Consider the following 27,506-nt stretch of genomic DNA (forward strand, 5'->3'; position numbering starts at 1 on the left):
ATAGCAGTTGAAGTGATAAAGTCACGTGACCCTCCCTCCACAAGCACGTGCAGCATGCACCGACGCTCTCCGCGAGCACGTGCAACATGTACTCAGACTCACACGTGACATTGCCATGCAGTCACACATGGAAAAAAGAAGACAGCGGTAAGTATTCGGACATTATGAAACAATCCATTGAATAATGCTAGCATTAAATATTCAAACATTCTTGTACATATTCAGGTACACATGTACTCGACCACCACACTGCCAAAACGAACCCTACAAAGACCAACCCATATGGTTTGACAAACAATGCTAGAATTTGAAGCGTTATTAATATACACTTTCTGACAGATTTAGAATAGTCAACGATCCCAACAATTGCAAGCAGAACCTCGATGCTAAAAGAGCAACTATGCAAACAGAAAAAGTTCTGTTTTGAGGAAGAAGTTGTAGATACAGTTGAAATTGCTGCACGTGGAAACAAATGGAGTAAAGATTTCTGGGACTCCACCAAAACATATTGTGTTTTTTTTCCAGTGTAAGTCCAAATAAAACGATAGATAATTGGTTTGCTTTAATTATCTTAAGCATCTCTTTAATCCACACAAATGCAAACTTCCCATTTGTGCGTGCGTGCGTGCGTGCGTGCGTGCGTGCGTATGCGCCTGTATAAGGTGCATAGGTGTGTAGCTGCGTGCGTGCGTACGTACGTGTGCCCGTATAGGGTGCATAGGTGTGTAGTTGCGTACGTACGTGCGTGCCTGTATAGGGTGCATAGGTGTGTAGTTGCGTGCGTACGTACGTACGTGTGCCCGTATAGGGTGCATAGGTGTGTAGTTGCGCACGTACGTACGTGTGTGCCCGTATAGGGTGCATAGGTGTGTAGTTGAGTGCGTGCGTGCGTGCGTGCGTGCGTGCGTGCGGATGACGAAATGGTATGAAGAACGGTAAATTTCATGGGGTTGATGGTATTCCTTCAGAGGCAATTAAAGAATCTTGTTCAATAAAACTTTATAATAAACGCCTTTTCCCGTTTTTCAATCAAGTTTCGTGAATCTTGGAATTGAGGTAATATTGTCCCAATACATAAATCAGGAGCTAAACGTGATCCCAATAATTTAGGGGTATTGGTTTGTTTGATATACTAAGGAAATACATACAACCGTGTTAGAAATAGCAGTAAATGTTGAGTTACAGTTTCTGCCCGTGTCACATGGCCGTCAGGTTTTAGAAAAGACTACAGTACCACAGATTAAAGCGTTCGCTCGTTACGCCGAAGACCCGGGTTCGATTCCAAACATGGGTACAATGTATGAAGCCCATTTCTGGTGTCCCCCGACGTGATATTGCTGGAATATTGCTAAAAGCGGCGTAAAACCATACTCACTCGCTCATAATTCACAAGTGTATCAGGGAGCAAAAAAAGGTCAATTTTACTGCATCTTCGGCGATTTTCCACACGGTAGATAGAAATAAAGCTATTTGTAAAGCATATTGTAATTAGAAAACATTCTTACCGTGGACCTATTTCAAGGCATAACACACAAGAGACAGGTTCGAATCAGTTGTAAAATCACTTTAATTTTTAAACAAATATTTGTATCTTCAGACATGCAGTCTCTGGCAAAATCGAAGCGGATACCAAATTAGTAAATTTACGAACAAGGAAAAACATTTCTACAAGGTTTAGATCTGGATAGTTTCTTAAATACAATTATATACCGAGCGCAAAAGAAACGTCACCTCAAGTAACATTGCATGAAAAGTTAATCTGAAAAGAAAAATATCTGGGTAATTTTTGTGAAAGACTTTAAAATTTAACATTAGCTTCTCCGGCAAAATTAAATTTGATGATAAAAAACAAAGCAAATCCATTTTTCGGGTGCTTTTTGAGAGAGACTCATGGGGTGGTCCGAGCACCATGGTGTGGGGTGGAATTGATCTTACACAAAGGGTTGGCCCTGTGGTCTTCCAGAACATCGGTCCAGGGAGAGGCAATGGTGTCACAGCAGCTCGGTACATTGATCAAGTCTTGAGACCACACGCTATACCTCATTTGGCACGTCGCCGCAACCATGAGTTTCAGCATGATAACGCACGTTCCCACACTGCGAGAGCAACAAGATACTTCCTCCAGCAGAATGGCATCAGAACCATTAGTGGCCTGCCCTCAGTCCCGATTAAAATCCCATTGAGCACCTGTGGGGCGAGATTCAAAGTCGGCTGAATGACGTCCGACCAAGGCCGACAAGTGCAGTTGAACTGTGCCATTTTCTCAGAGACTACTGTTTCACTTTAAGAACATTTGACACTTTAATTTCAACCTTGATGATCAGTTTTGCCAAGTTTCATCTATTCAATATCTCTCAAAGTATGTTTACAGTGTTTGGACAAATAAGGTTTCTCATATATCTATCCATGGTGACGTTTCGTTTGCGGTTCAGCATATAAAAAACCTGACACCTGAAAAAAAATCATTCCGTGGTTTTGTATTTTTATGTTGTAAGACTAGTCCACTTCGGAATAAAGGGAACGGGTCGGTGATTAGCTGTCCACTGGATCGTACCTGTGTTTCTTAGACTTTAGTAAATATATCATGCAGTTGTTTGGGGAGTTTACCAAGAGTGGAGGACAAGACTCCCTTAAATTATCATTTGGAGACTGATTCGTACCATGCCACGCTGTAACCGAATGTTTGACCCTTTCCGGGGGCAAGGCCCATAATTGATCAAGACATCTCAAACGTTCATTGGCGGCGCGAGTGGCCCAGTCGTCTAAGGCCCTGTTTGGTAGATATCTACCTGTATAAAGCAAACTTGTCCATGTATAACCCAAGCTATGAACTTCATGTTATGACGTCCTACCGAGAACTGTACTCGGACCAACATGCGGACGTCTCTAACGCAAACGCGCACTGCACGTTGTCAGTATTGTATAATTCGTGAAAGCTTTTTTTATGAACACTGTCAATTAATTTCAATCAGGAAATAAAATAAAAACAGGTCTGTTCAGAAAGGGATGTAACCCTTAACTCTCCCGTGAAGATCCGGGTTAGAATAGGTATTCAGCAGACCATGCTTGCCGTAAGAGGCGACTGTTATACACGGGATTGTGACTTGGTTGATGCATGTCATCGTATCTCAAATTTGCGCAGGTCGATTCTGGTGATGAATGAATGAATGATCTTTATTTCCTCCATTAATTTCGGAGAGTGATATACATTTGTAATGACGTTAGGACAACATATACTAACCAACAAAAGTTCCTGTGGCATTGAATAAGATTTAATGCAAAATTGTGTTTTTTTTACCAAATCTGAAACAATTTCGGCTTGCAACAGATAAGACTCCTGTAAGTATTCAAATGGTTTAATTTGCCATACTGACTTAAGAAAATGCATGATTTCATAAAAACAGATGAACATGCCAAAATGTCAATTTACAAATCAATAGCGTGTGTGTCCATCTCTGATGCAAGCAACACATCTTCGTCTCATGGAATGGACCTGGCGTCGCACAAAGTCCTGTGGGATATCTGTCCATATCTGCTGGAGCATGTTTCGAAGTTCCTGGAGTGTCTGTGGAACACGTGATTGACGTCGAAGGCGCCGATCCATCTCCACCTACATGTGCTCGATTAGTGAGAGATCAGGGGAGCGAGCCGGCCAGGGGATAACATTCACGTTGTTTAGTTGAAGAGAAACCTGAACAAGTCGAGCAATTAGAAGCCGGGCGTTGTCATGTTGAAAGGTAATGCCTGGGCCATGACGACGCGAAAACGGTAGAACAACAGGGCCGATGATCTCGTCGCGGTAGCGCTGTCCATTGAGATTTCCCTCTACCACTACAATACTACAACAAATCACTGCAGGGAGAACTATGATAGTTACGCGATAAATCGCAAAGAACAATGAAGAACAAAGTGCGGTTCATTTCACGATAAAAACATTGTTCTATCGTGACGTCTTTTCTGAAGATTCGATATGAAGTCGTATATTGGACAACGCTATTTTTGAGATGGGAGTAAGTGTCTAGTGAGCTATTCCCCATAGATTTAGCTGGGCAACGCAGAAAAACGCGATTACCGAACGATCGCATCCAAAAGCGGGAGAGGTATGACAATCGGTGTTGGGAGAAAGGTACAGAAAATCGCCCTAAGGATTTTGAGAACATGCGGGAAATACTAAACTTCGCAAAATGGACTTGTCTGACATTTCAGATGTCGAATTCTGTTCAGGGAGTCATTATCTAAATTTGGGTAAATATTTGTAAAGCTTGTACATTTTATCAACATCCTTAAGGGGGTACGGGTGGCCCAGTCGTCTAAGGCGCCGCGATTCGCTGTGCAGAGTTGCGTCCCTTGGGCACGCCAGAAACCTATGATTGTGGGTTCGAATCCCGGTTCGTCCCGATTATCAGCACCATAGACTGCACAGATCGGCAATCCCGAGTGTGGCATATATTGACAAGGAGACAAAGATTTCGGGGTTCTAACGTTGCGGAACACGACCGCTATGGTGGACTCACCAGTGATATTACTACCATTACTTTGTTTTAAACCTAATGATGGTTGAAAGAGTGAGCAACATGGCAGCCTGTAGTAAAACTACTGATGGTTGATGGGGGCAGGGGTGGCACAGTCCTTTCGCTGTGCAGAGTTTCGTCCCTTGGCTACTCCAGAAACCTATGATTGTGGGTTCGAATCCCGGTTCGCCCCGATTTTGTTTCAAGGTTTGTCAGCACAATACCCGTGCTCGTTTCACCGAAGTGGTAAACGTCTAAGACCTGCATCACTTCGGGCTTTCCTCCCACATTAAGCCGTGATATAACTGGAATACTGTTAAAAGCGGCGTTAAACCCAACTCACTCACTCACTCACTCAACATCCTTAAAGAGACTGTACATTATGTTGATATCTTATTTTTGAAATAAATGACTCGCGGTCGTTGTTTATCGTACAATAAAACACTGTAGGGAGAATAAACCATAGAATAAACAATGGAGGGCGCATAATCCACTCGGAACTGCGCACCTCATGGTTGATTGTGCCTCCAGTGTTTTATTTTTCGACTACTGCTCAGCCGGTGTACCATAAAATCACATCATCTTAAGTATAGAGATACTGGTGTTTGAGTCAATTAGCGTTCTTTGTACGTAGAAACGACACATGCATGTTTGGGCAAGCTGTAATATCATTTTCGTAACAATTTCTTCTCTGAATATAGGAGCCGAAATTTGTTAATATATCCTTTTCTAACAAATGCTATATTTGGGATACCACTTTCTTAGTAAAGTATTCTCGTACTTTTTTGGGGTTGAGTCCCGTCAGGGATTCGAACCCACACTGCCAGAGTGAGGCACCCAATCGCCAGCACAGTCAGCGATCTAACCCACATGGCGGAAAACTATGAATACACAATGCCATAAGTGGTCAAAGGTACATACGTTATATTTGGGATACCACTTTCTTAGTAAAGTAGGGGGCACGGATGGCCCAGTCGTCTAAGGCGCCACGATTCGCTGTGCAGAGTTGCGTCCCTTGGGCACGCCAGAAACCTATGAATGTGGGTTCGAATCCCGGTTCACCCCAATTATGTTTCTAGGTTTGTCAGCACCATACCCGTGCTCGTGGGTTTCACCGAAGTGGTAAACGTCTGACACCTGCATCACTTCGGTCTTTCCTCCCACATTAAGCTGACACGCCGTGATATAACTGGAATACTGTTAAAAGTGGCGTTAAACACAACTCACTCACTCACTCACTCACAGTAAAGTACAGATTCTCCTCTAGATAGAAAGCGAGTGTTCAGCTGAGCGTTTGCCATTTTTGAAGTAAACATTGCCATTTCTGCACACATATATATAGTGATTTTATTTTCAAAAAATATCAAAACAGCTGAACAGATATCAATGAAGAGATATATCAACAGCTCAGCTGCTAAGCGTTTGGCCGATGTTAATCCTTTATCAAAACACTTTGTAACAACAACAAACGTCAAAGAAATCCGCTGTTCCACTTCCTGTGCATATACACCCTTGAAATACATCCACTGGTTTGATTTTTACTTGAACCTATTACTTCTTTTCAGATGCATTTACCAGGAATAGCAGTCTTCATGCAAGCCCTGCTCCTCCCGGGGACACACCAGCCAGGCGACACTCAAGAAACGCGAAAACCACCGTACTGGCCGTCCACCTTCTCTGTCCAGTTTGCAGAACTCCAAATAAAGAACAGCAGGCTATACTCCCAGAACAACGGTGCATGGCACTACGACTATGTCCGAAAACAAGCAAGATTTGACCATTTTCGAGGACAGAAGAACAGTTTCTGTCAGCGCCAGGGACTGAGCGATGACAACCCACAGGGCACTTGTCATCTCATCTTCTCTAGGGACCTGTCTCTGTATGTTCACTACCCAGAGGCAGGCACCTGCTGCCGGCTGTGTGGGGTGGAAGAGGGCTGTACTGTTCTCAGACCTGATTGGCTGAAGGGTTCTACCCCCATCGGTACCGAGGTGATATCTGGCACTGTGTGCTACGGCTGGACCACTCCCGGGGCTGTTGCCAATGACACGTGGTTCGCTACTGAAGACAATGTGCCATGTCTGTATCATGAAGTTGTTGGCCCTGTGGATCACACTCTAACGTTTGACATGGATACCTATACTGAGGCTAAACCAAATGACCATATCTTCCAAGTACCTGAGTATTGCTACAAGGAATGTCCCAATCCTTTTCCACCTCCATTGTAACCTGGTGTACGTCTGTACCCATTTACTAGAAGTGCACGTCTACAACTCTTTAATATTATTTCATTATTAAAAATAACTTCTAGGATAGATTATACAAATGTGTACACACTTGGGTCATACAGATAAAACAATCAATGTTTATGTTCTCACAATAAATAACTGTTCGAGTATTGTGTTAAGAGAGGAACATTGTTGCAAAATCTGAAATGAGTTTGTTTGAAGTATATACCCACTGACCCCTACACTCAATGAGATCTACCAATGACACTGAATGAGATACACGACCAATGGCCCCTGATTCAATGAGATCTACCAATGACACTAAATGAGATACACGACCAATGCCCCCTACATTCAATGAGATCTACTAATGGCGATGCGCGGCCGATGGCCCTGCATTCACTGAGATGCACGACCGATGGCCCCCAACATTCACTGAGATGCACGACCGATGGCCCCAAATTTCAATGAGATGCACGGCCGATGGCCCCTGCATTCAGAGGCTGACTAAGAACAGATTTCTGCAGACACAAAATTGTAATTATGGCCCGCATAGGGCGCCCAAGGTCAACAACACAAGTCTAGGATCGATTAAACAGAAAACAGATGTTCAGAAATCGAGAAATAAGAACAAAGAGGAAAGTACATGTTGAAAATAGAAACCCAACAGCACTGAGGTCAATGGTAGAATGTTTTTTAATTACAATATGACTATTAGGGATAGAGGCAGAAAACACAGGAGACAGGTTAGAATCAGTTCTAAAATCACTTTAATTTTAAAACAAATATACGTGTCTTCAGACATGCAGTCTCGGGCAAAATCGAAGCGGATACCATATTAGTAAATTTACGAACAAGGAAAAACCTTTCTTCAAGGTTTAGATCTCTATAGTTTCTTAAATACCATTATATTTATGAAATTAGAACGACAGATGGGCCTGATTTAATAAAATTTAAAGTTTACAACAAAAGTTAAATATACTTTCCTAAGTGAAGCAGAATTCATATTTTAAAAGCATTTGTATGATGAAATCCTACGATATTTACATGGATATAACATTAAATTTTATTTTTCACGACTGAAAGAAAATAGGACGACTACAGACATGTGACAGATGTCACGCAAATTCCAGAACTACATGTATTTAACATCATAAACATTGACTAAACTGAGGTTTCTGCAAAGAAAATATGAATGAGAATGATGTGAATCTTCTTGGGAAAGACAGTAGATCGAATCACGCACTGGTATTTACTTTTAATAGTGGTAACTGCCAGGTACGTTTTGGCTGCCCTAACGGTTTCGAATGTATATTTATTTGTATAAAGTATGAATTGACAAAATATGCACAGACTGACATACATGGAATCACTGTAAATGTTACCAACTTGGCTCATTTCAAGTGAATCAGGTGTTTAGGTTGAAGGGAAGCTTGAACATCGAGCAGCACTCTAAAAATGAGTGTTTACATATTAAGCGCTTATTTGTCCAACTTTTCTATCACTGTTTTGTGTTATCTGAACAATAGCCCATTTTTGGTGTCCCCGCCGTGATATTGTTGGAATATTGCTAAAAGCGGCGTAAAAACATTCACTCTCTCACTCACTCACTTTGAACAATGTTTATGTTACAAACAAGTGTTTACGAACTTGACTTGTTTCTGTTCCCTGTCTTCACCGAGTTTCCCCACTTATAGTAAATGATGCTCCAGTTCCTCTTCTGGTATTTTTCGGAGTTTACAATTATGCCCTTAAAAGGTCTAAAATGACGGGAACATTTTCATGAACATCATCATGTCTATCAAACGGCCTACCTTTAGAATATACAGCACCACACACTTTTCAACCAAGTGACAATTAAACAGATAAACATACTTTGTTTTCAATGTAGAGCTATGTTACCTGTAGATTTAACCCCGCTAAATTGAATTTGAACTGAAGGGTGAGGTTTCAAATGTTAAATTTAACAATAGAAGGTGTCGGATAAAAATGGAAGGTGTCGGCAGGCTCTATAGTAATGACCGTGACTTTATTGATAACTCAGGGGCAGATAATCTTAGTCCATACTCTAACTGAGAGTGTTTTCCCTTTGTATTCGACCGGCGAGACCTTGATCAATAATACAGTTTTCATAAAGCGCAGATTTCCGCCGTTATATTTAGTATTATTTACTAGATCGCATTTGTGACAATGCCTTAGTCTTTATTTTCGCATTTTATAAAATTTATCAATCTACAAGTATGACGAAGTGCAAAGCCATAAGGGTTTCGCATCAGGTTTTACACCTAAACTGGTACGGGAAGGGCGGTTTTAACAATTTAATATAACTATACAGTGTAGTATTTATTGATTTAACGGCAGCAACAAAAGTTAAGCACATACTTTTTAATCGTATTTTCGAGATTGGCGATTTGAAAAATCAAGTAAAAAATGGGTTCCCGTGCTCGTTTGGGTTTAAAATGTCGTCAAAAAGTAACATATTATGAACACTGTCCAAATGTAGATATTTCGCCCATCAGCCAGATTTAAATCAAATCAGACAATTCTGCTCTACTTAATTTAAAAGGACAGGAAAGGACTTCATATTATATGTATGTTCACGTTAACTTGTGGCTGTTCCATGAAAACAACACAGCGTTAGAAATTGGCACTAGTCCTGTAGGTGGTCCTTGCCAAACTGCACAATAGTTAAGACATCATAAGGACAAGTAGAAATTTGCCATTTTTTAAGGGTTTTGTTATGTTACCATTATAAGGACTAGTGGACTAAAACTGTTAGTTTCTACCTATGCATCACCTGATAATTCCTAAAATATCTGAACGAAAATGAGTGTCACTTTCAACTTTTGAAAAGAATGACGGATGTAGATAGATAATTAAGAATTGAACTCACACAAAGTGAAGGTCAATTCTTATAAAAAAAATTATCACAATTTCTTACCTCAAAAGATGTAGGCCTAGATCTAAACACAATTTTATTTAGTATGTGTGACTTCATGTTTACACTGACAGCCATACAACAACCAGCTATATCGCGGAGTAAAATAGTTCCTCAAAAAGAGAGGTGACATGGGCGTATTGATGCACAACTTGCTCCCCAGAAACATCTTACGCAGCACATGTGTTCAAATCATATCCTCATTAGATGAGAAAGGTCTGTAAAGAACTACCTCAGTAAGTCAGTCACAATGACAGCGCGTCGTAATACATTTACATCAAGTACAAGACGTCAAAATGGCCGACACGATAAACGTGACGGGAGAGATTTCCGAAGTTGTTGATGAACCTTTGGCGGTTACATGTGTTAGTCATCATTGATCAACTGGCCGATCATTGAAAGGTGAATAAAGATGCCTCAAACAGACACAAAGGTAAATTCATAGATTGCTGGAGGCGGTCAATGTCAGTGAAACAGTTAGTTTTTACACTAAAACTGATCAAAACCTAGAATGCTTTCGGGGAATTAGCCACGGGATCAACACACCTTCAAAGACAAACAGAGAGAGGTTCTCAGGCAAAGCAGGAATTCTTTATTAAATGTTTTCATCATCATCAAGCATATAGACATAGTCAGACAATCTCCTTCATCATCAAACACAAAGACATAATCAGACAAATAATTAAGCAGTGATACCAAAACTGTTAAGATATTCTTGGTTATATAATATGCATGAGTTAATAAACAATTGCTTGTTATGTGATCTCACTTTGAGAACAATGCATTAACTTCAGAGACGTATCAGTACCCATTCAAGTTACAGCCTAATATAACATTGCATAAGATTACGTAACACATTTATAATTAAAATACCATTTGTAAAATAATAACAAAGTGTAAAGTGTAAGCTCAACTCATTGGATATTCATTTATATCATAGCAGTGAACATTTGATATAATGCAGACATTATAATCAATTCAAATTAAATTACTCATTGATAATTACTCATAATGTTTGATATATATATTTAAGGTACTCATAAATAACATCTGAACAATGTTTACAAAAAGCATTCATATGAAAGATTATAACAACCCCTTTCTTGAACAATGACATGTCTAATGACTTATTTTACATTAAATACGGTAATGTGACGTCATGAACTATAGCTGATTCAGGTGTACACTCCAGAGTTAAATAGTGAACACAAGATTTAATACGGTAAATAATAATGGGACCTGCATTCAATGACTGAATACATTATACTAAATTCAGATAACAGCTATGCGCAACATGGTTAAATACGGTACGTGACGTCACTGCCGAGCGCTGGTGAGTGTGCCGTTATATAACAATGAGCGGTGCCGCCTGTGCATGCCGCGCTATGCGGGCCGAGCTTATACAAATCACACATGAATGAATACCGTATTTGAAACTTGAAATATATATGAATTGAGGCTGATTATTAGTGAACGTATATTCTATTGTGAATGTTTATGAACCTAATTGGAGATTTCGCCAAACAGAGAAATTGCTTGTGAACTGTAATTTAGAAATGGATATAAACACTGCTATAGGAAAGCCTGTTTCATTATAACTATTCTACAACATAAAACTACTACGTTATCTGTAGCGTCCAAATTATGCTAAAAGTATAGTATCTGAGATATTCTATACAGCGTCCATTCATCTTACCGAATGGAAATAATATGCAAAAATTGGAAAACATAAATTTATCAGGCATTGCTTAATTTGCGTGCATTTATCTAGAACAAAAAGTTACGTTCAAGTATTGTAGTCTAGTGATATGCCCTCACAAAGTAGTTACCTAATGAGAAATATATTTTGGGCTACAGATAAGAATAATATACTTTGCTGTACTTGCACTGATCTGGTTTTGTATATAAAGAATATATTTGATGCATGAACATCGGATATAAGTTATATTCTTGAACCGTATTTATCAGGCATAAGAACGCAAACAAATATACATAACGTAATTTATATCGAGTAACTGGATCATGTTAATGCATATTGACGCATTTAACGTTGTTGCATTATAAAACCTCTCTACTAACGATACAGCATACAATAAGGTAAATAACACGACACACATATGAATAGTGGTCCTACCGATACATGGACAAATAATTCATACATTATTATAATGCACGCTATTTACATTAAAACATGATAATTATGAAGCATCCACGACACCTGTGATTACTAATTACAAATGTATTTGCCTAGTAGTTTTAACCCGATAAATAAACATGTGGGATACGAACGCTGATTGTGGAATAGTAATATTTCTACATGCGACGCACGCATATAAATTACTGTAGTTAATTTGTGTCAGTAAAACTTGAATAATATGCAGCTTAGATTCGCACGGCATTTCGAATACATAGAGTATAAGTTCATTGTTCAAGCAAGATATTCATACAAAATTAAAGACAATTTTAAAAGACAATTTTAAGCAAAGTTCAACCTAAATGCCAAAGTAACAAGTAAAAGTGACTTACCTTCAAAGACAAACAGAGAGAGGTTCTCAGGCAAAGCAGGAATGACTAACAGTCTTACTTACTTATATTAGGGGATTTTACGTGCGCTTTCCGACTGGAGCGTATTTCGCACACGGGCCCGGCCGGGCCATTTAGTGATATAAAAGGGGAAGCGAGAAGAGTGCAACCAAGGAGGGGGGTTTAGTGGTTGCTTATATAAAGTTTTGAAATTTTGAGATTTGGAAGACATGCCTTGGGGGAGTGGTTGGGACTAAGGGAGTGTGTGGGGGTGAGTTGTTGTTTTTAGATGTTTAGTGTTGGGGTTTAGTGAAGTTTTTAAATACGGTTAATTAGGTCTGTTTTGGTTAGGTAAATGCCTAGGGCTTTGAAGTTTTCTATTTTATTTTGGGGGTTAAGGATTGCTTCTAAGGTAAGAGCTTTATTTGGATTTAGGTTGGTTTGTAATGTTGTACGTTGGGTGAGGTAGTGGGTGCAATGTAGTAGTACGTGGTCTATTGTTTCTGGGTGAGTGCAGTGTGGGCACTTCCCGTTTGCGTGTTTTTTTAGTTTTAGAAGGTGGTTATTTAGTTTGGTGTGTCCTGTTTGGAGTTTGGTGATTATTCTATCGATTTTTTTGGAGGGATGGAGGATTTTTGGTTTGGTAAGGGTTTTTTTGAGGATTTTTAAGATTTGGGTTTTTGTGTTTTGATAGAGGTTATGCCATTTTTGGGTGATTTTACGTTTGTTTATACTTTTGATCTCTGCTTTAGATATTGGTAGCTTAAGGCTTATGTCTGGTATATTTAGGGATTGTTTTGCGGCTCTGTCTGCGTTTTCATTCCCGTATATTCCTACGTGAGCTGGTATCCAGATAAGTTGTATGTTTTTGCCTGCCTCTGTTAGTTTGTTTACGCTTTTGAGAATTTGGTTTATTAATTTGGGGCGGTTTTTGGTGTTTTTGTTTTGGAGGGCCTGAAGTCCACTTAGTGAGTCTGAGAGTATTAAGATTTTTTTTTGGTTTTTAGTGTGATGGCTGTGGAGCGCCGTGGCGATACCCATGAGTTCTGCGGTGAAGATGGATTGGTTGTTTGGGAGTCGGAAGGATTGAGTATTTTTAACTGGTTGGGCTATGTGGACTCCGAAACCTGTGTGATTTGTGATCGGATCAGCGGATCCGTCTGTGTATATGTGACACCAATTTGGCCATTTTTGATGAATGTAAGCTAGTGAGGTGGTTTTAGCTAGGTTTGGGTCAGTTTGTTTGTTTATTGTGTTGGCTAGGGATGTGTCTATTTTGGGGATTTTAAGTTTTGGGGTGAATACGTTTGATTGCTTGCAGTTTTGTTGTTGGTTTCCTATTTGGTGTTCGTTATGGTAGTTTATTATTCGTTGGGATATTGGAGTGAGTAGAGGGTGTTTCCTAGTTAGTGCCTGGTTTTGGGGACGTATGTTTTGGTTTAGCATGTTTTGGAGAAGGGGGTTTGAGTGAGATGCTGCCCAGAAGTTTAGTGTTAAGTGTTGTCTACGTAAATTTAGTGGCATTTCTCCTGTAAGGGCCTGCAGTGATGTGAGGGAGGTGCCATGTTGAGTACGTGTTACTAGTTTGAGGGCTTGATATTGTATTGAATCTAGTTTTTTGGTTAGGGTTTCGTTTAGGGTATCGTATATGGCACAGCCGTAGTCTAGTTTAGATCTGATTAGGGATGTGTAGAGGCTGAGGAGGGTATCTTTAGAGGCTCCCCAGTTGGAGCCGGTTAGGCATCTTAGTGTGTTTAGATCTTTGCTACATCTGGTGGTTAGGTTTTGGACGTGAGCATCCCAGGAGAGATGCTCGTCGAAAATTAGACCTAGGAATTTAGTTTGCTTTTGGAATTTGATTGGTTTATTGTTTAGTTTGAGGAAAGGGGAGGCCCGTTTCATACTTTTGTGTTTGAATACTATTCCTGTCGTTTTTTCGGAGTTTAGGGAGAAGCCCCATTTGTCTGCCCATTTTTGTATTTTGTTTAGGGATTTTTGTAGTAAGTCCTGAGATGTTAAGATACTTTTGGAGCGGATCCAGAGGGCTCCGTCATCCGCAAATTTTGAGGTGTTTATTTTAGGGGATAAGCCATCAAATAGGTCGTTTATCATTATATTAAAAAGTGTGGGGCTAAGAATGCTGCCTTGTGGGGTGCCGTTTTCTAGGGGACACTGCTCCGACAAGGCCTGGTCTATACCCACTGTAATTTTGCGGTTTTGGAGGAAGCTTTGGATGTAATTAACGATTTGACCTTTAAGTCCTATTTTTTTAAGTTTTTGGATTAATCCGTTATGCCATACCATATCAAAGGCTTTAGAGAAATCCAGAAAGATGCCTGTTGTGTATTGTTTGTTTAGTTGACCGGTTTTAATATCCTGTTCGAGACGAGCGAGGTTATCTAGGGTGGAGCGGCCAGGAGTGAAACCGCTTTGATCTGAGTTTATTATGTTATTTTGAGATAGATAGTGTTGAAGTCTATTTTTGGCCATGGATTCCATTACTTTGCAAAGGTTTGAAGTAAGAGAGATTGGTCTATAAGAGTTAGCTTGGTTGGTTGGTTTACCGGGTTTGGGAATAGGTATGATTAGCGCCTCCTTCCAGGGGGTTGGTACATGGCCTTTTATGTAGATTAGATTATATAGTTTGAGTAGTGTCTGGAGTAGTTTAGGGGGGAGTTTTTTTAATATTTGGTAGGAGGTTAGGTCTAGTCCTGGGGCTGTTCCCTTTTTCCTATTTTGGAGTACATAATTGAGTTCTTCTATTGTGTACGGCTGATTTATTTCTAGGGCGTCGTTATTTGGGTCTTGGCTAGGTTTGGTTTCTGTTTTAAGTTTTAGTTGGAATTTGTCACTGAAATTGTTATTACTGCTTGTGGCCGAAAAGTGGTTTGCTAGGTTGTCTGCTTTTTCGCTAGGAGTTGTTGAGTTATTTATGTTAGGTGTCTTTTTGTGACGTTTTAGGCCTCTAACGGCGTGGATTTTACGCCAGACCGTTCTGGCGTCTGTGCGGTTGTTTAATCCCTCACAGAATTTTTTCCAGTCTCTAGTTTTTGCTATTTTAACTAGTTTTTGTACCTGGTGGTTTAGTTGGTGAGCTACTGGTATGTGGTTATGGTCGCGTTTGGCTTTGTTGAAGGCTGTTTTACGTTTTTGTCTAGTTAGTTCTATTTCCTCGTTCCACCAGGGTACAGAGGGCCTACCCGATTTATTGGGTTTTTTAAAGGGGATTGCGCTTTTGGCTGCGTTTATTATGAAGTCCGTTAGGTTTTGGCAATATATTTCTGGGTCACTATTTTCTAGTTCTACTAGGTTAGCTTGGTTGCATATGTCTTGGAATTTATCCCAGTTAGCCTGGTTGTAGTTAAATTTGGGTTCTGAACTTTCGGATTGATTTGGGACGTTAGTGTTTCCTATGGTTATGTTTATGGGGAAGTGATCACTTCCTAGGGGGGCGTCGTGAACTTCCCATTGGGTACTTTGAGCTAAGTCTGCTGTACATATGGTTAGGTCGATAGCCGACATGTCTCTATTGTTTTTATCGTATCTTGTAGGTTGGTTGTTATTTAATAGTACTAAATTGTTTGTTTCTATCCATTCTGATATTAGTTTGCCGTGATTATCTAGTTTATCTCCCGTGCCCCAGGAAGGGTGGTGGGCGTTGAAGTCTCCTAGAAAGATGGTAGATTTGTTGCCTATCTTTTTGAGTATGTTTAGATCCTCCGGTTGGATTTTCTGTTGTTGCCAGTGGTAAATGTTTATGATGTTTATTTTTTGGTTTTTAAGGGTGATTTGGATACCATTGGCTTCTAGGTTTGGGGTGTTTATTTTGATATCCTCGTAACTTATGTCTTCTCTAATCAGTATTAGTAGGCACCTGATGCTCTAATTGTTTTGTTTTTAGGTCTATCATGTCTGACTATGTTGTAGTTAGGTAGAATTTGGATTTATTGGAGAATTTAGTTTCCTGGATGCACGCTATATGTGGTCCTTGTTTTAGTTTAAATCTAGCTTTTAATTCGTGGCTGTGGGAGTTAAGCCCGTCCGCATTCCACTGAAAGATATTTAGGCCTGTCATTATTTGGGCTTTTAGTGTTTGGAGATTATGGATTTATTGTTTGTTTGGATTGTCTATAGTCCTGCGGTTGCTGTTGAGTAGTTTGTAAGAAATTCCTTGTAACTTTGAGTGGTCAGTTTTAGGTTTAGGGCTACTTTGTGAAGATTTTTGGAGCTAGCCTCTGGGTTTATTTGTTTGAGCATGTATGCCAGTAAGATTGTGATGTTGTTTAGTTTGGAAGTTATGGGGGTTTGGGGTTGAGATTGGATTTTGCGTTTGCGGTTTTTAAATTTTTTAGGTGCTGATCGGGTAATTTCAATTTCGTTTGCATTATCTTCAGTATCGTATTCGTCTTCGACTAACAGTCGATTTCCCCCTATAATTATACCTGAGACCTCCTTTGTTAATCTGAAGGCAAGTCTACACGTGCATGTCCAGTTTGAAATTTGAGACTTTGGACTAATAAAGACTGGACATGTTATACAATTTTGTATGATGGGTTTGGTCTGTTAATAGCCAAAGCCCACGGTCAGTTTGGAAAGTTGCGTAATAGAAGATTATAAATGCCGATAGAATCACTCAGCTCGTGTTTGGTTTCGCGTTTTCAATTTTCTAGTTTGGTCAGTTGACGCTAAATAGCTGATAATGGTACACTGGTAAGTGCCGAACGCGCTGACCACTACCAGTTGTTATTCAACATGTAATTAAAGTCTCGCCCGCCGACCTGATTGTGGCGGCGTAAATCTGAAGTGCCAGATGTTGTTATGCAATTTCTTATCGCTAGTATGTACCAACAGGTCTTAAATGGTTAACCGACAACTTATGAATTAAAGGCGAATTTCACAAAAAGTTGAATAAAATATAGCAATTTTAGCACTGTTACATCAGCATAGGCACGGATCGAGTCGATACTACGATAGTTTAGATGTGCATTTCTTCGTTTGTTCATTAGGATGGGCCGTAGCGAGGATATTCGTGAACAATCATGCAGTCACGCTCTCTGACATTTCTCAAAGTATACTGAAACGCTGAGACCAAGAATAAAGGTTCTAAATGATCAGAAAGAACGCTTATGCATGTTTTCGTGCTAGGGAATTCCCAGGGGTTTCCCCAGGAATGTGGAAGTAGTCCGTCAGTGTTTACGTCATTTCAAGAACACGGTCTCGTGAAAAACTTATGAACGTCAAATTGTGTCGTTCATACACTTATGAACGTCAATTTCGCGGTCATGTGACCGATCTCTCGTCCAATGGAAAAGCCGTATATCGTGTAAACTTCAAATACAAAAATTATAAAAAAATGAACATCATCTAAAAACACAGAGCTTGATATTGTATTTGGTCCTTGGTTTATTCGTGAAATATAATATTGGATCTATAAATAACAAACAAACTTAAGCTTACATTTTCATTATAACTCGCTCGTGGGTGCGCTGCTTCCTGAACAATTTTGGTTTTGAGTGTTTCCAGGTATAATGTTGGTGTTTTCCCTATAAACTTGACTGTTGACATAAACGAAAAAACAAGCAGTATTGTCCAAGTGACCAAGTATACATCACGTAACATTAGACTTGAACCAGTGAAGATCCGGGGTAGAATAGGTCTTCAACAACCCAATCTTGCCGTAAAAGGCGACTATGCTTGTCGTAAGAGGCGACTAACGGGATCGGGTGATGCTCGCTGACTTGGTTGAAACATGTCATCGATCCCAATTGCGTGGATCGATTCTCATGATGTCAATCACTGGATGGTCTGGTCCAGACTCGATTATTTACAGACCGTCGTCATATAGCTGGAATAGTTCTGAGTGCGGCGTTAAACAACAAACCATACCAAACCAAAAGCATTAGACTTAAGCACGCATCTTAAATGCTGAACGCCTGCTGTTCGATCAAAGGTCTCGTCATTGTCATTAAGAATAACGTCCCTTACTTTCGTCCTTGACTTTGTACGCGATGTGTTAACATTAAGTTCTGCGCGCTCGCGAGATGACCATATGAAGGGGAAACAGTAAACTATCTTTTTGCACATTATTTCAATTCTAATAGCTATAGTGTGGTAAAACTACACTCATTGGTTATGAAATTTATTGGGTTTGAAAAATGCCTTTGCGTGACACACGAATATGTGTGAAATAAGTGAGAAACATCTTTTAATCTCTAACACAAATGAGTTCTCTGTCAGAGTTACGATAGGTAGCGACAGGTTTACGAAAGTTTCGAAAATCTATCTTAACCTTAAAATATCTGATCTTTGAACGTAAGTTGTTAAGATTAATCGTAGCTAAGATCGTTTCGAAAATCTAGGCCCTGCATTCTAAAGGTGCTCCATAATGACGTAATATATGCCACGTTCCCACCCAGAGTTCATTGCGGGTATAAATGAATTCCGACCCGGTGTGTATTGACCCGAATGCGGATTGTGTTTTCAACGAAGTATCTTTTGACTGCGAATGGTGGATCTAAACACCTGTGTTTAACAATGACCAGTTTCATATTACAATTAAACATTAAAAAATCATACCGGTCATGAAGAAATAAGTCTTTAAGATATCTTTATTTAGTTAGAAGTGATAGTAAAACTCCGCGAACGCCTTTTTGACATGTATGTATATTACACTGAACAGCAAAACTACGACACTGAACATATAAATCAGTTTTATAACATGGCGTGTCATTAAAAAGTTAAAATATTGCGTCCAAACTCATGTTAACAGGCGGAATCTTTACATCATGTATTTTTCAGTAGTCACTTACAATGCAAGTTAGCAGTGTTTAAAACTTAAACGCTGAGGTATTAACGGCTATATGCGATCTAACTATGTCGTCTAGAGAAACGTTTTGTGGTACAAAGTCTCTTTAACTCTCTTGTCGCTGAGAGTATCACCGAAGGTTGTCGTCAGGAGGAGGTAGTAAAATATGTCCGCTTTAACGACCAAGGTTGAAATTCACAAATTTCGGAGAGGATCGTCTGTGTCATTGCAATTGTGGCAGATTTTCATGCTACTTTCTCAAATATCAACACAGCTGTCCGCTTGTTATGTGAACAATAGTGGAGCCGAATCCTATAAATAAGTCACGGCCAAGAATAATTAACTTAATTCCTTGACGCTGTTGAACATATTGTACAACTTGGTTGACTTGCTAATTATAGCCTAAACATTTTAAAATGTATGATCATTTCAGAATGTTAGTGGCGAACGGATAATATAATAACGACATGTACATGAATCGGCTTTGTCATGTATTAATATAAAAGACCTTCTGAAACCTAAAAAAATCTTTCTATTTTTATGATTCCGTATTTTTGTATTTTTATGTTGTAAGACTAGTTCACTTCGGAATAAAGGGAACGGGTCGGGGATTAGCTGTCAACTGGATCGTACCTGTGTTTTTATAGATTGTAGTAAATATGCCATGCAGTTATTTTGGGAGTTTACCAAGAGTGGAGGACAAGACTCCCTTAAATTATCATTTGGAGACTGAGTGAAATACATTTGTAATCATGTTAAGACAACATATTTACAAAAACATTATGAAGAGAAATTGAATGTTTCACAAAACTGAATGTTTACATGGCGTGATCCTGGTATGAGATATACTGTCTATTGATAGATCATTGATCGCAGGTTCCAGGAGCTTATGTCTCGTGATACAGAAGATATGAACTCAGCCCAGCTGTCAAAGGCTCGTATCCTATACAATAGGTGGTCACACCACCTAGTAATGTCACAAGTGTTACTTCGTCATCGGCCCAGTCCTCAATACACATGTATTGTTCGACGTTTAAAGTGTCAAGTAGATGCTTCATTTCAGGACAATTGTTAACGAGATCATTTGAAAACCTGTTTTTAACATGTTCATCTCATTTCGACCACAAACACTACAAGGCCGTATTAAAAATGCCGGGTTTTCACACAAGGAGGCATTATACTATGAATATAATGCTGCGTTTCCCGTGCATGTCTTGGAACCATACGACACCATTCGTCACCACTCGCTCCTTTCCGTAACCCGCTATTCGGCTTGTCCCGGAATAACACGAGTTGGTCACGAATGATACGCCACCTTTCTAATTTTTGTGGTGTTGCAAATTCCTCAGTTTCTTTGTGAATTCTCCCTGCAAGTTTAGTTTAGATTACTTTTGCAGGACCGATCATGATATGTCACTTCCACTTTGTGGAAATTGACTTAAGGACATCTAGGGATCGACATACTTCAGACGAATAACTGACTGACTGACTGATATAGAAGATTTAACGTGCGCTTTCCGACTGCAGCGTATTTCGCACACGGGCCTGGCCAGACCATTTAGTGTATTCCGAGAAGGGTGAAAGTGGTGTGTGCAACACAAGAGGGGGCTTTTGGGTTGCTTACATCGATTTTTTGAAATTTTAAAATTTGGAATAAATGCCGAGGTGGGTGGAACGAATAACATTTTGTTGTGGTTTTTATACGGAAAGAATGTCTTTCCTTTTCTTGTATGTTAACTCCTCAGGGGCACATGCGGAAGAGACATATGGCCCTGTTCTTTCAAGGTGACACAAATCACCAGCACAAGGGATGAAATGCTTGAGGAGACACTGCTGAACAAAGGATGATGGCTCCACCCCAGTTGTCAGACAGGTCAAACAGGTAGGGCCGCGATAAGCTTGGTCTACCTATTGTTACAATGGGCAGCCCAGACTGGCTTAGAGAATCTCAGTTAACACATCGTTCTCTTAATATGTTAAATCATTTTAGTATTTGTCCCGTATATTATTTTTTTGGTAATATTATATAAAATAACAATCATAAAAATATATTTTATTTCGGTTAACACATTCAAACAGATATAGATCTATGGTTTTTTCTTTTAAATAAGGCAGATTCTAAATAAAACTTTCAAACCAAACTGATATAAATTATCAAATTCTTTCACTAGACAACTCAATGGTTTAAATTCATATCAATTAATGCTTGTTATATATCAAATTGACCATTGTTACATGATCAAACAGGTTATATTTGTTTGTTTTGACAAGAAACCCGAGAAGACTTGCTGAAGTTTGTTTTGATATGTAAGAGTCGACTGACCGAGACAATTTAAAAAGGAAGTTATTATTTGACCAAAGTGTTGATATGTTGTTGTAATAAAGTGATGATAATAATACCGATGCTGCCTGTCATCATGTGCTTTGTTTTTTATGGTTTGAGAAAGTGACATGGGGCATATGTAATAGTTGGAAACATGTAAACAAACCTTTTTGAAGAAACCTTATCTTTACACATGTACGCTTCATGACAGTATAAGTACTTGCAGCAATAGGTAGGTACGCTTCAAAGTTTTTTCGCGCCGTGTTGATCCTCTGGATCAAAGTTATCTTGTCATTATCATGGCTGGATTGTTGTTTGCACGAATGACTCAGTTGTCACAGCAAGGCGTCACTGCAGGACACCCCGTTACCGGTCAGTCTGGTTCGACAGGCCTGTCATTCGCCGCACACACCTTCACAACAAGAGGTAAGACGCCTGCTCGCCCATTTTAGCTCATTCTCTTTTTATGTATAGGAATTGCGCCTGAATAGTTTGTTATCGATGAAAAATACCCATGGTATTATCGTGCTGTTCTGTAGTTAAGAAGCACGCCAAAGCCGTGTGATTTATGAGTACAAATATAGAGACAGAAACCAGTCGAACAAAGTAGACACGACCTATGGATAACAACTTCTTTATTTTACTGTAATGGCGACGTTTAAAGCATGACAACGTTATGAGGATCTCTAACGTCGCCATTGCTTAAAGGGGCGCTGATCTAAAGCAATTCCCTGGGACTGGTTGTTGCCTTTGTTATTGTTTTTTTTAATATATATTTTTGTTCGTGGATACACGGATGATATCCCAGAAATCTCGTCTAGTTAGCGACCCGGGCTGCGCCACCCGTAAAGCGCACAAGCTTATTGAGCAGCACCACCTAAAGTACTCACGGAAATGAAAAAAAACCATGTTTCTTCGACCTCAGATCTTAAATAAATGCAGTTAATATACAAAATATGTATATATTCAAACAACTAAATTAGTACTAATTGGGACGTGGCACAAATACAGCGTATCAAATGTTTTTATGCCTTTTTACACGTAAAAGTGTGTAACAATGTGAATAAAACAGACTATTGTGAAACAGGGCATAACCAGGTGTAAGTAGATCAAGGTGACCTATGACACCTTGACGTCAGGTGAGAACAGGTGCATAATGCCTATAGTCTGTTTCTGCTATGTCAATTTGGACTTAGTTTTATTTTTGAATTTTGAAAGTGCCGACAAATTACCTCCTGTAAAGTACATTTTGTATTGTTCACTGAGATCAAACTAGCAAATCCAAACTAGTACTTTTCGAGTTGTTTTGTTATTTCGTATTTACAGCTACGTAACACTTTGTGTCATTTTTTTAATTAAGAAAAACAGTTTTTTTTCATTCCCGTGAGTACTTTAGTGCGGTTAACTATATAAACAAAGGCGTGTCAACCGGTGAAATGGATTTACTTTCGCGTTGGCTATGGCTACTCGTGGTCGTTATTTATTGTACAACAAATCACTGCAGGGAGAACTACGATAGCTACGCGATAAATCGCAAAGAACAATGAAGAACATTTTTTTCTCTCTGAAAGTATGAGCCGAAATTTGTCAATAATATCCTTTTCTAACAAATGTTGTATTTGGGATAACACTTTCTTAGCAAAGTACAGATTCGCGTACTTTTGGGGGGTTGAGTACGGTACGGGATTCGAACCCAATCGCAAGCACACAAAGTCAGCGATCCTACCCACTCAACACTTTATAGAGGTTATCACGCGAGTGTGTTTGGGGATGGTAAACATCATGTATTAGGAATGAACATTGTATTTAGTGTTTATTCCTTATACAGGATATTTACCATACCCAAGCGTGATAACCTCTTTATCATATGTTATTCTTTAATTCTGTGCTTGAAATTAGCTTTCCCTCTCTCACAAACATTACCTAAACACAGAGTGTTCCTGGAATGCGCGCATTAATATTTATTACGTCACAGGGCGTAACACGTTACGTGACAGTAGCCAATATAGTTCCAACTGAATTCTGTTTCTTATACAACAACATATACAAGCAACATATACGCAAAGCAACAATTGTTTTTACTTGCATTTCGCGGCAATACATCCGTCTGTCCGCCAGAGTAACTGCCCTTTGTCAAAGGGAAGATACTCTAACCCTAGTCTAAGAGACGTCATGGCCACGTTCAGACGTTGTTGACAGACGGCCTGTCTTGTGAAAACGTTAAGAAGTGCAATCAGATGTACACACAGCGACAAAACGAAACAATACATACATAGTTCGGCCAAATCCAACTATTATAATTTGTGGAAAAGATTTAAAATAACCGTGGGTATAGACCAAACTCTATCGGACCAATGTCCCCTAGAAAATGGCACTCCACAGGGCAGTATCCTCGGCCCCACCCTCTTCAATATAATGATAAACGATCTATTCGAGGGCCTATCCCCTAAAGTCAACACATCAAAATTCGCGGATGATGGAGCCATCTGGATCCTCACTAAAAGCATGAAAATGGTCCAAAGTTTACTCCAAAAATCTCTTAATAAAATACAACAATGGGCTGACAAATGGGGCTTCTCCCTTAACTCAGAAAAAACAACAGGAATAGTATTCAAACATAAAAACATGAAACCCGCCTCCCCAATCCTCCAGCTAAACAATCAAACAATCAAATTTAAAAAACAAACCAAATTCTTAGGACTTATTTTCGCTGAACATCTCACCTGGGATGCTCACATCCAAAACCTAACAACTAAATGCAGTAAAGACCTAAACACCCTGATGCCTAACTAGCTCTAACTGGGGAGCCTCCAAAGATACCCTCCTCTCTCTCTACATATTACTAATTAGATCAAAACTAGACTACGGCTGCGCCATATACAACACCCTAAACAACTCTCTATCTAAAAAACTTGACTCAATACAATATCAGGCTCTCAAACTAATTACACGCACCCAACTTGGCACCTCCTACACCTCACTTCAGGCCTTAACAGGAGAAATGCCACTAAGTCTACGCAGGGAACAGCTAAACTTAAATTTCTGGGCCGCGTCCCAATCAAACCCTCTCATCCAAAACTTAATAAACCAAAACATCAGCCCCAAAAACCAAGCTTTAGCTCGTAAACACCCCTTACTTACCCCAATATCCCAAAGAAAAACAAACTACCTAAATGAACACCAAATTAAAAATCTTAAACAAAACTGCAAACAATCAAATATCTTCACCCCTAAACTTAAAATACCCAAAATAGACACAACACTAGCTAGCCAAATAAATAAACAAACCGACCCAAACATAGCTAAAACTACCACACTAGCATACATACACGAAAATTGGCCAAATTTGTGTCACATTTACACGGACGGATCCTCAGATCCGACCTCCAAACACACAGGTTTCAGAGTCCATACCACACAACCAACTAAAACCACACAATCCTTCCGACTCCCAAACAACCAATCACTATTCACGGCAGAACTAATGGGCATGGCCTCAGCCCTCCATAATCAAGAATCCAAAAACCACAAAAAAAATCCTAATACTTACCGACTCCCCAAGTGGACTGCAAGCCCTCCAAAACAAAAATACCAAAAACCGACCTAAATTAATAAATCAAATACTTAAAAGCTCCAACGACCTAACTAAGGCAGGCAAACAAATAACCTTCTTGTGGATACCCGCCCACGTAGGAATATACGGTAATGAAAACGCCGATAAAGCAGCTAAACTATCCCTCAAAATCCCAGAAATAAGCTTAAACTTACCCATCTCAAAATCAGAAATTAAAAGTGTAAACAAGCAAAAAATCACACAAAAAATGGCATAACCTATATCTAAACTCAAATAGCCAAATCAAAAAAGTGCTCAGCAAACAACTAACCAAACCAAAAATTCTCCATCCATCAAAAAAAATCGACAGAGTAATCACTAAACTCCAAACAGGACACACCAACCGAAATAACCACCTAAATTTAAAAAAAAAAAACACACTACAGGTAACTGCCCACACTGCAAACAACCAGAAACCCCAGAACACGCACTCATCCACTGCACACACTACCTAACACATCGAACCGCATTACAAACCACCCTCAATCTAAACAAGGCAATCTAAACTCTAGAAGCAATACTAAACCCACAAAATAAACTAGAAAACTTCAAGGCCTTAGGCGTATTCTTAATCAAAACGGAACTAATAAAACGCATCTAAAACACAATAACCTACAAAATCAAAATCACATAAACAAACATCCACCATACCCAGCTCCTTTAGTTCTCCTCCCCAACCCCATCGGCATCTATTCCAAATCTCAAAATTCCCAAATTCTATATAATCAACCCCTAAAACCCCCCTCTTGGGTTGCACAGACCACTTTCGCCCCTTTCGGAAAAACATTAAATGGCCTGGCCGGGCCCGTGTGCGAAACACGCATCAGTCTGAAAGCGCACATTAAATCTCCAAAGTAAGTAAGTAAGTAAGTAAGTAAGTCAAGCCGCAGAGGTCTACAAGCACAGATATGGCTACTGATCCCGCAAAATTGTTTCGAAATTTATATCTCCAAAGTTGCCAAAACTTATAAAATGCCTTAGCGATGTCACAGTTAGACACTGACTTTTAGTATATTAGACTGTTCTTTTGATAATGATAGCAATTATCTCTGTAATTCATCCAGATTCCTGATGGTTAATTCTGACTCGATTGCCGAATGACATGGGCGACGCCATGTTTGTTTATAAACACTGAAAGTAGTCCCTACTTGACCTTTTATATTAGCATCTCTATCCGCATATGACCCCAGCGGATATCGTTTTTATCCGTTGGCTTATCCTGCCGAGAAACCTACTCATAATATGATGAATAAATATATTTGTATATCCTTTTCACAGCTCATTTTATCCAGGACAGTCTGCATGTCCAGCCAACAATTATTTTGTTTCATAACCTGAGGCAGATTATTTGACAATTCACCAGGATACCATATGGTTATGTAGTCAGCCAAATGATGAACACGGTCGTCCCGTGGCATATCTGCAAGAGTCCCTGACCACACATTCTAAATCTCTGCTGGCGGAACCAAAGGGAGCACAACACACTGCCAGAGAAAGTCACAAACAACTGGGTTCTTCTCAGATGATTGTGAGTGTCTTTGACAGATGTCAAGATGTCATTCAATGTTGATGCCGATACCATGCAATCCTTCTTATTACACCTCCAGTTCATCCAGTCTGCCTTTCTCTTGTCGATTCTGTTCATGTATCCACTGACTACCAGATTTCTCCCTCCTCTAGATGTAGGTAGAAAGTGAGTGTTCAGCTGAGTGTTTGCCATTTTTGAAGTAAAAACTACCTACTTACTTACTTACTTTGGAGATTTAACGTGCGCTTCTGCACCTATATATAAAGTGCTTTTGTTTTCAAAAGATTTTGATTTTCAGATGCATTTACCAGGAATAACAGTCTTCATGCAAGCCCTGCTCCTCCCGGGGACACACCAGCCAGGCGACTCTCAGGAAACGCGAAAACCACCGTACTGGCCGTCCACCTTCTCTGTCCAGTTTGCAGAACTCCAAGCAGTCAATAACACAGTTTCCTCCCAGAACAAAGGGGCATGGTACTACGACTATATCCGCAAACAAGCAAGATTTGACCATCTTCAAGGCCAGAAGAACAATTTCTGTGATGGCCAGGGACTGAGCGATGACAACCCACAGGGCACTTGTCATCTCATCTTCTCTAGGGACCTGTCTCTGTATGTTCACTACCCAGAGGCAGGCACCTGCTGCCGGCTGTGTGGGGTGGAAGAGGGCTGTACTGTTCTCAGACCTGATTGGCTGAAGGGTTCTACCCCCATCGGTACCGAGGTGATATCTGGCACTGTGTGCTACGGCTGGACCACTCCCGGGGCTGTTGCCAATGACACGTGGTTCGCTACTGAAGACAATGTACCATGTCTGTATCATGAAGTTGTTGGCCCTGTGGATCACACTCTAACATTTGACATGGATACCTATACTGAGGCTAAACCAAATGACCATATCTTCCAAGTACCTGAGTATTGCTACAAGGATTGTCCCAATCCTTACACACCCCCATTGTAAACTGGTGAACATCTCCATGTATGTTCTAATAATAAATAACTGTTTCGAGTATTGTGTTAAAAGAGTAATATTGTTG

At 39.7% G+C, this 27,506-nt stretch overlaps 1 protein-coding gene across 1 annotated transcript; it reads left to right on the forward strand.

The window, feature by feature from the left end:
* The first annotated feature begins 124 nt into the window (after positions 1-124).
* LOC124131810 lies at positions 125-27,479 on the forward strand. Its single transcript, XM_046495292.2, has 2 exons — positions 125-147; positions 26,768-27,479. Exon 2 carries the CDS (start codon positions 26,768-26,770, stop codon positions 27,428-27,430), a length of 663 nt encoding a protein of 220 aa, XP_046351248.1. The 5' UTR covers positions 125-147; the 3' UTR covers positions 27,431-27,479.
* The last annotated feature ends 27 nt before the right edge of the window (positions 27,480-27,506 follow it).

The sequence above is a fragment of the Haliotis rufescens genome, unplaced genomic scaffold (assembly GCF_023055435.1).
Source record: "Haliotis rufescens isolate VD_foot unplaced genomic scaffold, xgHalRufe1.0.p SCAF_3, whole genome shotgun sequence".
NCBI lineage: Eukaryota > Metazoa > Mollusca > Gastropoda > Lepetellida > Haliotidae > Haliotis > Haliotis rufescens.